This window comes from Phocoena sinus, chromosome 3, assembly GCF_008692025.1.
Source record: "Phocoena sinus isolate mPhoSin1 chromosome 3, mPhoSin1.pri, whole genome shotgun sequence".
Lineage (NCBI taxonomy): Eukaryota > Metazoa > Chordata > Mammalia > Artiodactyla > Phocoenidae > Phocoena > Phocoena sinus.
In genome coordinates, this window is record NC_045765.1 from 103,499,368 (window position 1) to 103,515,385 (window position 16,018).

Below are 16,018 nucleotides of genomic sequence, written 5' to 3' on the forward strand. Positions count from 1 at the left end.
ATCACTATTCATTAGGAAAATGCAAGTCAAAACCACAATAAGAAACCATTTCACACCCATCAGAATAGCTATTTCATCTCCAAAAAAATCCAAAAAACAAACAAAGAAAAAAAAAGAAAATACAAGTGATGGTGAGGATATGGAGCAGTTAGAACCCTCATACATTGCTAGTGAGACTATAAAATGGTATAGCTGTTATCAAAAATGATATGGCAATTCCTCAAAAACTTAAACACAGAATTACCCTATGACCCAAAAATTCCTATTCCCAAAATGAAAGCAGTGACTAAAACAGATATTTATATACTATGTTCAAGCAGCATTATTCACAATATCCAAAAAGTGGAAGCAACCCAAGCGCCCACAAATAGATAAATGGATAAACAAAATGTGCAATAAGTCTAGAATGTTATTCAGACTCTAGAAACAAGTTCTGACAAATGCTACAACACAGATGAACCTTGAAGACATGCTAAGTGAAACAAGTCAGTTACAAAAGTAAAATATTCTATGACTCCATTTATGTGAGGTACCTAGAGTAGTCAAATTCATAGAAACAGAAAGTAAAATGGTGGTTGCCAGGGGCTGAGGAAAAAGGGATTGGAAAGTTAGTGTATAATGGGTACAGTTTTAGCTGGGGAAGATGGAAAAGTTCTGGAGAACGATGGTGACAATGGTTGAACAACAATGTGAATGTACTTTATACCACAGAACTATACACCTAAAGATGATTAAAGTAAGTTTTATGTCATGTATATTTTATCACAATAACAAAAATATTAACACCATCTGAAAAGCTGCCCAATGTATGTAGAAGAAATAGTCAAGAGAACAATATTTACAAAGTGGGAAGGTAAAGGGATCTAAGTGGAAGAATAGTTTCCCCACTTCACTCGAATTGATAAAATGCTTATACCCACAGACTGTGGTAAATTACATATGTTATTTTAGTATCTACAAAGTGATATATTGAAAAAACACTATAAATACTTCAAGATGAAATCCTAACAAATGTTTGAGTAACCCATAGGAAAGCAAGAAAAGAGAAAAAGAGAAATGAGAAAGAGAACAAACAGAAAACAAAAAGTAAAATGGCAGACTTAAGTCCTAAAATATCAGTAATTACTGTAAACATATTTAATACAGCAAGTAAAGACAGATTAACAGCATGAACTAAAAAAAAAAAAAAAAAAAGACCCAACTATAAGTTCTCTATAATTAGATCACTTAAAATAAGACACACTGAAAGTAAAATGATGGAAAAATGTACAGGCAAACAAAATAAAAGCAGGAGTTGCTATATTACTATTAGATAGACTTTAGAGCAAAGACAATTGCTAGAGACAAAAGAGGGACATTAGATAATGATAAAAGGATCTATCCACCAGAAATACATAATAATCCTAAATGTGTACACCCAAACTACAGGGCCCCAAAGTACATGAAGCAAAAACTGATAGAGCTGAAAGAAAAAATAGATAAATTCAAAATTATAGTGGGAACTTTAAGATTCCTATCTCAGAAACTCACAGAAATACTAAACAGAAAATGAGGAAAGATTTAAAAGTTCTGAACAAAACAGAAGAATCTAATTGACATATATAGAACATTCCACCAAAGAACAGCCAAATACACATTTTTTTCAAGCATCCATGGAACATTCACCAAGATAGACCATATCCAAATCCCGGACTATAAAACAAACTTCAACAAATTTAAAAGTACTGAAATCATAAGGGTATGTCCTCTGACCATAATGGACACTAACGAGAAATCAATAACAGAAAGATTATTGGTAAATCTTAAAACACTTGGAAATGAAACAACACACTTCTAAATAATTCATGAGTCAAAATGTAAGTCTCAATGTAAAGTTAAAAAAAGAAACACAGAACTGAGTGAAAATGAAAAGGCAACATATCAAAAGATGCAGAATATGGCTAAAGATGGGTTAAGAGGGAAAAGTATAGCATTAAATGCTTACTCTAGGAAACAGGAAAAGTCTCAAATCAATCATCTTAAATTCCTTCCTCAAGAAGCTAGAAAAACAGGAACAAAATAAACCCAAAGCAATCAGAAAAAAAGAACAATAAAAATAAGAGCAAAACTTAATGAAATTGAAAACAAGGCCATAAGGAAAAAAAATCAATGAAACAAAAAGCTAACCCTTTGAAAAAATTAATAGAAATGATAATGCTTTAACAAGACTGACAAAACAAAAAAGAGTTAAGACACAAATTCAAGTATCAAGAGTAAAAGAGAATATCACTATTCTACAGCCATCAAAAGGGTAACTAGGTAATAATGCAAACAAGTTTATGCTGCTATGTTAGACAAATTAGAAGAAATGAACCCACTTACTACCAAAATCCAACCAAAATAATATAAATAAGATGTATAACCCTATAACCATTTTAAATGAATTCATAATTTAAAATCTCCAAAAAAAAAATAAATCCCATGCTGAGATGTTTTCACTAGAGAATTCTACCAAATATTAATACCAATACTTCACAAACTCTTCCAAAGAACAGAAGAGTAGGGAACATTTCCTACCCCATACTATGAGGCCAGTATTATTCAAATACTGAAACAAGACAAAGATATCACAAGAAAACTACAGACCAATATCTCTCACGAACTTAGACACAAACATTCTCAACACATCAAAAACCTGAGTTTCAGCAATTCTTGAAAAACATTATACACCATAACCTACTGAGATTTATTCCAGCTATGCAAGGCTGGTTCAACATTAAAAAAATCAGTAAGCTACCATCTCAACATGTTACGGAAAAAATCATATGATCATATAAATTGACCCAGAAAAAAGAATTTGAAAATAGCCAGCACCCATTCATGGTAAAAACTCACAGTAAACTAGGAAGAGAGGTGATCAACCTCAACTTGATAAAGAGTATCTATCCACTCTCCCCACAAAACAGCTACTGTTAACATCATATTTAATGGCAAAACACATTTAAATGTTTTCCACCTAAGACAAGGAACAAAGCAAGGATGTCTGCTCTCACCACTCTCATTCAATATAGTACTAGAAATTCTAGCCACTGCAATATGACAAAAAAAAAAAAGTCATACAGATCAGAAAGAAAAAAACAGCCCCTATTTGCAGTTGACATGATTGTCTATGTAGAAAATCCCAAGGAATCTGTAAAAAGTCTCTTAAAACTAAAAGAGAAGTTTAACAAGGTCACAGGATATAAGACCAACATACCAAAAATCAATCAGCATTTCTATATACTAACAAGAAACATGTGGAAACTTAAAAACATAATAACATTTACAAAACTGCTCCAAATAAAACAAAACCAAAAAAAAAGTACAAATTAAACAATAGGCATACAGGATTGATATATTAAAAATTACAAAATGCTGATTAAAGCAATCAAAGAACTAAATAAATGGAAACATATCATGTCAACATAGTAAAGATGTCAGTTCTCCCAAAACTGATCTATAGGTTTAATGCAATTGCTATGAAAATTTCAACAAAGTTTTTGTAGACATGGACAAGCTTGTTCTAAAATTTATACATAAAGACACGTCTTAGAATAGCTAAAAACATATTGAAAAGAGAATCACTCTACCCAATATTAAGGCTTACTACGTAGCTACGGTTATCAAGAGTGTGATATCAGCAAATGGAGACATACAGACCAACAGAATACAATAAAGAACCCTGAAGTAAACCCACACATATATGCCCGATTAATTTTTTATCAAAGTGCAAAAGCAATTCAATGGAAGAAAGATATTTGCCTTTCCAACAAATGGTGTTAGAGTAATCATATATTCCTGGGCAAAAATATGAACCTCAATCTAAACCATACCTTTTATAAAAAAGAAATCAAAATGGATCATGGACTTAACTGTAAAACATAAAAATACAAAACTTTTGGAAACAATCATAGGAGAAAATCTTTGTGATCCAGGCTAGGCAAAGAGTTCTCAGACTTGCCTCTAAAAGCACAACCTATAGAAGAAAATATTAATAACTTAAGCTTCATAAAAATTAAAAACTTTTGCTCTGTGAAAGACCCTGTTAAAAGGAGAAAAAGACAAGCTACAGAATAGGAGAAAATATTTGCAAACCACATTATCAGATAGAGGACTAATATTTAGAATACATAAAGAACTCTTAAAACTCAATAATAAACAAACAATCCTACTGGAAAATGGGCAAAAGAGATGAACAGACATTTCACCCAAGAGGATATACAGATAGCAAATTAGCACATAAAAAGTTTCAATATCATCAATCATTAGGAAAAATGCATATCAAAACCACAATGAGATATCACTAGGCATCTAGTGATCACTAGGCAATGAGAATTGCTAAAATAAAAAATGGTTAGTAGTGAGGACATAGGGAATCAGGATCACTCATGAATTGTTAGTGAGAATGTAAAAGGATACAGCTATTCTAGAAAATAGATCGGCAGTTTCTTATAAAACTCAATATGCAATTACTACACGATCCAGCAGTTGCACTCTTGGACATTTATCTGACAGAAATGAAAACTTATGTTCACACAAAAACATAAACACAAATGTTCATAGCAGTTTTTTTTCATAATAGCTAAAACTGGAAATTACCCAAATGTTCTCTGATGAGTGAATGATTAAACAAACTGTAGTATATCCAAACCATGGAATACTACTCAGCAACAAAAAGGTACAAAGTATTGATACAAGCAACAACTTGAATAAATCTTGAGGGAATTGTGTTCAGTGACAAATCCTATTCCAAAAGGTTACATGCTGTATGAACTATTTATAATAGCCAGGACATGGAAGCAAACTAAGTCTCCATCGACAGATGAATGGATAAAGAAGACGTGGCACGTATATACAATGGAATATTACTCAGCCATAAAAAGAAACGAAATTGAATTATTTGTAGTGAGGTGGATGGACGTAGAGACTGTCATACAGAGTGAAGTCAGTCAGAAAAAGAAAAACAAATCTGTATGCTAACACACACATATATATATGGAATCTAAAAAAAAATGGTTCTGAAGCACCTAGGGGCAGGACAGGAATAAAGACGCAGATGTAGAGAATGGACTTGACGACACGGGGAGGGGTAAGGGTAAGCTGGGATGAAGTGAGAAAGTGGCATGGACATATATACACTACCAAATGTAAAACAGCCAGTGGGAAGCAGCTGCATAGCACAGGGAGATCTGCTCAGTGCTTTGTGACCACCTAGAGCGGTGGATAGGAAGGGTGGAAGGGAGACGCAACAGGGAGGGGATATGGGGATATATGTATACGTATAGCTGATTCACTTTGTTATACAGCAGCAACTAACACAGCAATGTAAAGCAATTATACTCCAGTAAAGACGTTGACCAAAAAAAAAAGGTTACAAGCTGTATGAGTCCATTTATATAGTCTTTTGGAAATGACAAAATGAAGAACAGATTAGTGGTTGCCAGGGATTAAAGATGGAGAAAGGTGGGTTTAGTTATAAAAGGACAACACAAGGGATCCTGGGAGTAATGAAATTGTTCTGTATCTTTACTGTGGTGATGATTATACAAATCTACCCATGTGATAAAACTGCATAGATTTAAATAAACACCACACACACACACACACACACACACATAGTGTATGTAGAACTGGTGAAATCTGAATAAATGAACTATATCAATGAAATTGACTCCTAGTTGTGATATCACGAGATATTGCCATATATCTGGAAAAATAGGTGAAGGAAACATCTCTGTATTATTTCTTACAACTAAATATGAATCTACAATTATCTCAAAATAAGAAGTTTAATTGGAAAATCTGAGAGATAAATCAATATTTAGGTAGATAGACATGGATGGAAGAGAGGTATGGTTCTCCTATTATACAAGTATCTTAACTGTGAACCCAGTGTAGTGGGCTATACCTACAAAGAAGACTTAAAAGAATTGAGAGGGATATCTCTAGGTCTTTCCCTTAGCTAGACACAGATACATAAAAGAGAAGAATTTTAAAAGTAACACTGAATGTTACAACAATGAACACAGAGTGAATACAGAAAATCTCCTGGAGCAATGTCTCACCCATAGGTTTTCTACAGCTACCACCCACAGTCTTCTGTAGGATCTTTTCACACTATAATAATCAGACATGCATTTAAATGCTTTCCAACTTTCAACACAAGTATAGCCAAAAGAGGAGATGTTAAGTCACGAACTCATGAAGAATGAAGCTAAAGTATAAGGAAAGGTTTTCTTTCCTACAGTGAAAAATAGGAAATAAAAGCATGAAGACCCTGTTTCTCAAGTAGTAAATGAGCATTTAATCTGCTCCAAATCCTCCAAAGCCATTTTTAAAGATGCAGGTTTATGCAGTGTATCAGTCAGCTCAGGATATCATAACAAAATTCCATATACTAGATGGCTTAAACAACAGAAATGTATTTTCTCACAGTTCTGGAGGCTGAGTCCAAGATTAAGGTGCCAACAAAGTTGGTTTCTAAGTGAAGCATCTCTCCTTGGCTTATATATAGATAGCCACCTTCTCACTGTGAACTCATATGGCCTTTTCTCTGTTCACATGTGCTCCCATTTGTCTCCTCCTCTTCATATGAGAACACCAGTCCTATAGAATTATGGATCCAACCTTTATGACCTCATTTAACCTTAATTACCACCTTAAAGGTCCTAACTCTATACACCGTCACACTGGGGGTTAGGGCTTCAATCTATGAATTTTGGAGAGATAAAATTCAGTCCAACACCCCATGACTAGCCAGTCCTGGAGTATATTAAGTTTCGTATGGGTGCACGTATATATGTGTGTGTTATATGCACTGGAATGGAGCAAGTATTTGCATGAGAATTCCAGTTCTACCAGTTTTCTCAACAAAAAAAAATGTGGATAATATCTACTCTCACTGTATAGTTATGAGAATTAAATGAGATAACCTATGTAAACTGCCTAGAATCTAGTAAATGATTATTCAATAATGGGCCTGTGCCTCTCCACTTCCTCCCCCCGCAAAAATTAATTAAATATTACTCAAATCGAAACATATCTAAAAAATCATGGGAACTGGATTCTGTCCCAGATCCACCTAGCTCTTTGACCTTAAGCAAGTCACTCTACCAGAGTCTGCTTCTGCAATGGTCAATGAAAGAGTTTCCTCGTTTACTAAAATACTATGTATCTATGCATATCACTCTCCTGACTACACAGTAGTCTTCTCTTATCCTCAGGGGATACATTCCAAGACTCCCAGGCATGCCTGAAACCTCAAATTAGTACCGAATCCCATACATACTCTATTTTTCCCATATATAGATACCTATTTATAAATTAGGCACAGTAAGAGATTAACAACAATAACAATAACATTTATTATATGTTCTATAATAAAATAGAACAATTATAACGATACACTGTAATAAACATTACATGAATGTAGTCTCTCTCAAAATATCTTTCTGTAAAATGTAACGCCTTTTCCATCTCAACTAAGCACTATCACACACTGTGGTCATAACTTTTGCAGTTTGAGGTGCAATAGCAAAACTATCATGAATTTCTTTTTCCTTCACAATTTCACAGATAGAAGATTCGTTCTTCCTGTAGATCTTAGTAATCTCCGCATATGATTTTTTTCATCCCCTATTAAGTAGGAAACTTTCACCTTTTCACTTAAAGTAAGCACTTTACAGCTTCTCTGGAATATCCGAATTGCCAACATCACTACTCTTGCGCTTTGGGGCCATTATTAAGTAAAATAAGGCTTACTTGAACACAAGCACTGTGATAGTGCAACAGTCAATCTGACGACCACGATAGGACCACTAAGTGATGGCAGGATACGTTGGACAAAGGTATGGTTCATGCCTGGGCGGGATGGAGCAGGATTTCATCACACTACTCTGAAAGGTGTACAATTCTTAAAACTCATGAATTGCTTATTTCTGGAATTTTCCGCTTAATATTTTTTGTTTGTTTGTTTTTTTGTGGTACGCGGGCCTCTCACTGTTGTGGCCTCTCCCATTGCGGAGCACAGGCTCCGGACGCGCAGGCTCAGAGGCCGTGGCTCACGGGCCTAGCCACTCCGCGGCATGTGGGATCTTCCCGGACCGGGGCATGAACCCATGTCCCCTGCATCGGCAGGCGGACTCTCAACCACTGCGCCACCAGGGAAGCCCCGCTTAATATTTTTGAGCCATGGTCAACCGAGAGCAACTGAAATCGTGGAAAGTGAAGCCGTGGATAAGGGGGAACTACTATAACATCAAATACTGATGCTACAAAAGCTAATTAAACTTGCTATAAAGCTTTAGTAAAAGAGAATTACAGTATAAAATTTCAAAATCACTTTCATACACTCTCATTCTTTCAACTCTTCCAAAACTATCCTCTAATTTGAAAAATTAGTACAATGTGTCCGTAGATTAATTTTATCATCTTATTTCTATATCATTAATGCCTTATTGTCCAGCTACATTGTACTTTCTTTTATATTTCTTTCTGTCCCCCGCAATGTTCATTGTTTTACTCACAAAATCATGTAATCACTGGAACACCTAAAAGCATACTCCAAATCCCACTGAGATGTGATTAGACATATGGAGAAGTTATCCATACATTTTACCTGATAACTATTTTTTATTTAGCCCACAACTGAAATGTACTGCAGGTGATTTCAAGATAACACACCTACCATACATACATTGGCATATTCAAACAATGAGCCATAACCAACATCCATATTCAGTATCTTTGGTTTAAAATTAAGATAATGGTGGTCAGAAGCAAAATATATTGTGGGGATATTTGGACCATTCGATGAAAGACAATTTACCATGTAGACCCTAAGGGAAAAACTTCAAAGTACTTGCCCTTTCTCCCACGCTCTCCCTAACCACTAGTATTCTAATATTATCTAATATTTACTTGTAAATGAATAATACATGCAGTAGGCAGCTACTCTGATGTCCCCAAGAAATCTCACCTTCTAATATTGGTGCCCTTTTATAGCCCACTCCCACACTAAATCTAGACTGACTCACGTGATTAGCATTTGCCATTGAAACGTTAGCAAACATGAAGAACAGAGAGGCTTAATACGTGTCGGCAGGTGAGGCCTGTCCTCTGGGAATGCTCCCTCATGGAACCCATCTGCCATGCTGTGGAGAAGTTCAAGCTAATGAAATGGAGAAGTTGGGGTGGGGGGAGACATGGACACAGATACACACATACACACACAGATGCCCAGCTATCCACCAGCTGTTCCAGCCATCCCAGCTGAGGTACCAGACTTATGAGTTAAAAAGATACCTTGGACATTATAGCCAACAGGTGACACATGGAGCAGTCCCCAACAAGCCCTGCCCAAATTTTAGAATCAAGAGCAACTAAGCAACTAAGTTTTGGAGTGAAGCAACAGGCAACTACAACAACACATGTAAACCAATTAGAACAGTTCCTGTTAGGTAGTAAGCAACCAAGAAATGTCATCAGTAATACCTGACAATAATCGCTCTAAGTTCCATCACCTGCCCCCACCAAGGTACTGTTTGGAGTATTTGAGCTGCTCTTAAAGGCATTCTCTCAGTTCCCTAATGGCTAGTAAAGAGATAGGGAGCAAAGCAACCAAAAGACCTCTTTATTTTCCCCTTCTTCTTCCTAATTTACCCCTGTATGGTTTTTTTGTTGCTGTTGTTTTGGCTTTTGGGTCTTTTTTTTGGCTCTGTCGATAATGTTCACCTGGTTTCCCCAGAGTGGCTAATCAATGATCCAGACCAATTCAAGCCTTTGGTAGTGCTGTGTATTCTCAGTTAACTGTAGGCACCCCCTTCAACCTACCCCAGACCACAGGTAAATAATTAAGAGTTCAATAGGGGCTTCCCTAGTGGTTCAGTGATTGAGAGTCTGCCTGCCAATGCACAGGACACGGGTTCATGCCCCGGTCCGGGAAAATCCCACATGCCGCGGAGCAGCTGGGCCCGTGAGCCATGGCCGCTGAGGCTGCACGTGCAGAGCCTGTGCTCCGCAACGGGAGAGGCCACAACAGTGAGAGGCCCACGTACCGCAAAAAAAAAAAAAAAAAAAAAGAGTTCAGTAGGACAGACTCCTCACTAAAGGTCAAAAGTTTATACTCATTAATTTGTAATTCTTTTCTACCTGACAGAATCTTTAGGCAAAGGGCATAGGAACCAATTACCTCTTGTTCAGAATAAATTAAGCAGCATTGAAAACATACCTGCTACTTTTCCTCTAAGACTTTACTGATTCTAATTATATAAATATCTTATTCTTTTAACCCCCATGACCCTTTGCTCATAGTTCACTCATGATATTTATCTTAAGCTAGCCTGAATGACAGTAATTGGTAACTTAACTTTCTACTAGAGAGACATTAAGAAAAGGGGTATCTTACTCATTGTTGTATCCCTTAAATTAAGCTCCTACTACATTGCTCTACTACTCATATAGCAAAAATATCTGGTCCTGGTCAGAAACCACTTTGTCCATAACTAATCTCTTCAATTCTCACCCCCATTTTTATTAAGAAATAATGACTCAGCCAGAGTTACAATGCAATCAGTGACAAAGTTAATGAATGCTACATGTCTTAGTACTAACATTTAACAATTATTTGACTTAAGAATGATTTTATTTTTGTAGAAACAGTAAGATGATTCTTAAGGAAAAGAAAGGTATTATTTACATTCCTTATTTCTTTTTTCCTTCGACTTTCAGGCTTGAGAAAGCCTGCGTTTTAGGTCCAAGGTAAGATCTAGTTAAGCCAGATGCCAGGCAAATAACATCAAAGGCAAAGCAGGCCTGGTAGTAACCACAGTTAACTGTAGAGCTCAGAATTCACCTAAATGGGGCAATCACTACTCAGCTCTAGAAATCTATTCTCAAGCAGGAACAGCAACCAGGTAGAGCCAACTCCTCTGATTTCTCAAGTGATGCTAGAAATCGAAACTTCTTAAACATGAAGTTTTCCTATTTTTAAATGGTGGCAAGTAATCACTAAATGCTCCAAATACACTACGAGCAAGCAATATATATCTGTCAGTTGGATTCAGCCCAAGAGCCTCCTGCTACTGCAGGCTCATAGTTAAAAATCTCTGTACATAACTGATGGTGGACTAAGGGAACTTCTCCTTTCCTATCACCCCTCACCCCTGGGGAAAAGAGAAAGAAATAACAAGGACCACGAAAAGCAGCTACATAACAATACAGGGAGTACCTGTATTGAAAAAAAACTTTTTCAGCAGTTTTAGATACAGAACCTTTTATAGCATAAAAATATATGGAGAGAATTCTTTTTCTTTTTAAAATTTTTTCCTCAAAATTTGCACCAAAAAAAAAGAATATTCAAATACATGTAATAGTTAAAATTATACAAACTTTTCTGGCCTTAACCCAACTAATGAAAATGCTCAGTAATAAACATGAGACTAATGATTCACCATGCACACAGAAAAGCAAGGTACAAAATACTAATAGTGTTATTATATTTGCACTGGTCTATCTACATATTGTCACTTGACTCTTGTGACCAACAGCACTGAACCAGCTGGACACATGGTTGAACTCCATGATCAGGGAGCCCTGGTCTATCTAACAAACCCACTGTGGATGCGATCCTATGACCTGAACCTCCTTAATATCATGCTATCAATAACTAAGGTGACCAGTCACTAGTAATCATGTATTAGTCCAAAAGCATTTCTTCAATACTTTTATGAAAGATTTGACATTATTTAACAAAGTCGTTAAGGCTTTTCCTTTTATTTAAAAATAGGAATTTATAGAAAACACTTGAATTCCATCTCTAAACCTGCTTAGCCTGCAAGAAGCCTTTATGAATTTAAAATAAAATTTTTGATATAATCAATCATAGTAGACAGACCTTCGGAGTTCAAAACATTCTCTCAAATAGTTATTAGTAAGGGAGTTCCTATAGCAATAGAATTAGTAGGCAATTTAATGACAATAAAATAATATATTATTATTTGGGGAGACTACTAATTTATTGAACACTTACTATGTGCCAGGGACTGTGCTGAATATGTTCAGGGGGTTCTCATTAACCTTAAAAACGACCATATGGGGCTTCCCTGGTGGCGCAGTGGTTGAGAGTCCTCCTGCCAATGCAGGGGAAACGGGTTCGTGCCCCGGTCCGGTAAGATCCCACATGCCGCGGAGCGGCTAGGCCCATGAGCCATAGCCGCTGAGCCTGTGCTCCGCAACGGGAGAGGCCACAACAGTGCGAGGCCCGTGTACCCCAAAAAAAAAAAAAAAAAAAAACACACGACCGTATGAGGGAGACACCATTATTGTCCCCATTTTACAGATGGGGAAACTGACCTTTCCAAGATCACACAGCTAGTTAGTAGCAGAGTCAGGATTCCAACCCAAATCTTGTCTAACTTCAGAATTTGCACACTTAACCACTACACTGTATTGCCTCCAGTGACTTTGGGTTGATATCTAAGATAAAGAAAAGAGGGAAATTTGTACTTCTCAGTGGCAAATTTAAAAAACATACTAGAAATGGAGGATACCTTTTAGAACAGGTACAATTCTTGTATACACAGTCACACAAATAATATTTTTATTCCCAAATATAAACAATAATGATGAAAATCTCAAATGGACTTCCCAGAAACATAATTTTTCCTCTTTACTCACTCATGTTTATTATTAAAAATTTAATGGGAACACTATGTGTTTTCTGCTTAATTCTGCCGTGAAGCTAAAATTGCTCTACAAAATAAATTCTACCTTTAAAAATATTTAAAACTGCAATATACTAAATATGCCTAATTCAATTTAGTTAATAACTGGCATAAGCCTATATTCTTTCATAATGAAAAGTTGCACTTTATCGTAACCACAGGAACCTTAATGCTTAAGTGATTTTTTCAAGAAGGCTTGATTGAAGGTGTGTAAGCAGTGCAGTATATTTTAAATTTTTAACACTCTCAGAACACCTTCAGAAAAGTCTGCAATATACAGATGTGAAATGATAAGTTGGTATGAAATCAGACCAAAAAATTGAACTCACAATGAATAATATAAAAGGAATACAACACCCCTATACCATGCCTGACCCAAGTAAGACTAACTTTACTTTTCCATCAAAAGATGTAGCCTTAAGTCAAAAATGTCCTAATTCGTTAAGTCCTTTTTAATTCTTCCAAAGAAGCTTATCAAAAAAAACAAACGAAAACAAAACCCACGAAAAAACAAAAAAACCTGCAATTGTCTAGAGTGACTGTCAACACAGAAACCAAATCTTTCTTCTTCTGATACTCACCAAGGTTGTCAACATTCTAAAGGAAAATTAAGACAGATATGAGGGATCTATAAAGCAAGTTTTACCTACTATTACCTCTTCCCATCAACATTTTCCTCTCATCAAGGTCCAGCTTTATAAATACATACCTAAGTTCACTTATGAAGAGAACAAGGGGGAGGTACTATATATAGAAAAGTCATTAGTCATATATATTCCGCAGTAGACTGGCAAAATTAATTTTCAAATAGAATACTGTATTTGCCACCAACAAAGTGTTGAAGGGAAGCACACTATTGATTTTGTTTTGCTCCAATACTGTGTTTAGAAAGCTTCAACTTATAGAAGAATTACACTAATATTAATAAATGGGAATTCTACGGCACAAGTTACAAATATTGTTGGAGTATGAGCCCTTAACCACACCTGTAATTATCAGAACTCCTTTCCTTTCTCGCTGACCCACGTTTTCAAAAGTGATCCAAAGACTTCTCTGCATCGCAATGATTTCAACAGGCAGAAGCTGGGATTTGCAGTGCAACAAAAACAAAGCATTCTGACCAATGCATGTTTCGAATGATATTAACACAATACTCATTTAAATGCTTGTATTCCAAGCTTCTCACTAGTCATCTAGCTTCAACAGGGAACACAACCAGGTTAATATAGACTACGACTGCCTTGGTAGCTGCAAGCTCAGCTGAATCCCAGGACGCCACCTCAATTTGGAAGGGGCAGAACCATATCCGGTTCTCACTGGATACACATTTTCCCATGCTTCCCATCTTTAAAACTTTACATCTTCCCAGAGGAGCAACAGATATACCAAGCCGCCAGGGAGTGTGCCTGTAGGGAAGATGAGTGATCAAATTAAATCCCTATGCACAGAACCATAAGCTTCAAAACTTTTCACAACGAGTAACAGCTGAAAGAACGAGGCATGTTTTCCCACTTCTTTCCAGGAGTCAGCTTCCCCCAAAACACCGGTCTTGACTTACTGGTTGGTTGGCGGAGCGGTCAGCGGGATGGCCACCTCTTCCTCCTCGTATTCTGGTCCATCCAGAGAGTCACCTTCGTCCACTGTTCCCAGGCCCGCGCCCAAAGGGGGCAGCTGAGGAGGAGGCGGCAAAGGAGGGAATCCGCCGCCTGCCCCGAAGGTCTCAGCAGGCAACGAAGTGGTCCCCTTGGTGAAAGCCATCTCCCCGCCAGGTCCGGCGGCGGCAGCACCAGCCACGCCAGCAGCAGCACCTCCCCCTGACAGTCCGGCTCCCCCCAGTGCCCCCGCCACAGACCCGGGTCCCAGGAACCCTGACCCCAAAGCGGCTCCGCCACCCAGAGTCCCGGCCACTCCAGCCTCCGCCAGCCCAGGAAAGGGGGCGGCTGCCACAGACAGGGCGGCGGGTATCTTCACCCGACACACTGCCGGATAGGCACTGGAGCCCGCGGCCCCGCCGCCTCCTGCTGCCCCGGCGGTGACCGGGCCGCCCTCCTCACTGCCGGCCTCGGCCGCCATCATGTTGAAGCCCGCTCTACTCTGCCCTACCCTGCCCGCCCGGGAGCCCCGGGGGCCACCAGGCCCGGGCTCCGAGCCGCCCCACCCAGGCGCGTCCCCTCTTCAGCTCCCCAGGCGGAGGAAACAACAACAAAAGGAGAGAGCCCGCCGCCGCGCCCCCTCTTCGGGCCACAGCCCAGGCTCGGGAGCTACCCGGGTTACGGGAAGAGAAGTGGGCAAAAAACCCAACGCCTGCACAAACGCCGCCCAAATCTTCACCTTACACACCCACACTCACGCACACACACATGCACAGAAGCGAAAAACTTCCTGGCTGCACTCAAGAGGAAGGGAAGCACAGGGGAAGCGGCTGGGGCGGCTGCTGCTCCTTCAGCCACCGCCACGGCCGCCGCCGCCACCGCTTCTTCACCACCCCAGTTCCGGCCACCCCCACCGCAGCCACCGCCGGTGCCGCTGCTGGGGCTGGGGCCGCTGCAGCCGCTTCATCCTCCACGGGGCTGAGACGCGAGGGGTGGGGAGAAAAGAGGAAGGGGGGCGGGGTAGTGGGAAAACGGACTGAACTGCTCGCAACCTGGAGCGCTCAGTGAAATCGACGAGAGAGAAAGGAAGGCGGGGCACGGGAGGAGGAGCAGAGGGAAGGAAGGGCGGGGAAGGAGGAGGGAGAGGGCAGCTTCTGCGCAGGCGCCTTCCCGGAGCGGGGGTTGGGGGACTGGGCCTGGAGAAGGAAAAGGAAGAGTCGGGAGGGAAGGAAGCGGCGGGGACGCGCGGTGCGCGGCCGCGCTCGCTGACCCGCTTTGGGTGGAGCGCGTGGCGGCGCGGCCGCAAATCTCGCGCGCCGGCCTCCCTGGGCTTTGTTTGAAGGGCCGGTGAGGCGGAGGAGGGGAGGAGTGGGTCCAGAGCGCGCGGCCGTTCAGCGCGGTGAAAACCGGAGAGACGGGAGAGACAAGGAGGGGTTGAAGAGGGAGGACCGGGGAGAGGGAAAGGAAGATGCCGCGAAGCCAATTCCTTGCTTCCTGACCGGTAGAACAAACACCCGTGGCCGGCGGCGCAGAAACCAGACATTCAAGGCCCTCGGAGGTGGGGTGTTGGAGGGGGCGGCCCGCTTGGAAGGTCGAGACCGTACTGTTACTGTTTCCGTTTTCTTTTCATAGTATAAATTACTATATGACTCTTACAAGCTAAAAAATAAAATGAAATTTTAAAAA

At 39.3% G+C, this 16,018-nt stretch overlaps 1 protein-coding gene across 3 annotated transcripts in view; it reads right to left on the bottom strand.

The window, feature by feature from the left end:
* RASA1 (RAS p21 protein activator 1) overlaps positions 1 to 15,400 on the bottom strand; it is a 109,720-nt gene extending 94,320 nt beyond the window's left edge. The window contains exon 1 of one of the 3 annotated variants that reach the window (XM_032625925.1): positions 14,299 to 15,400. In XM_032625925.1, the coding sequence (XP_032481816.1) occupies positions 14,299 to 14,816 (518 nt within the window). In that variant the 5' untranslated portion in view covers positions 14,817 to 15,400. The remainder of the gene's footprint in view (positions 1 to 14,298) is intronic. The other 2 variants (XM_032625926.1, XM_032625927.1) reach the window with 2 other exon arrangements.
* Between the last annotated feature and the right edge of the window lie 618 nt (positions 15,401 to 16,018).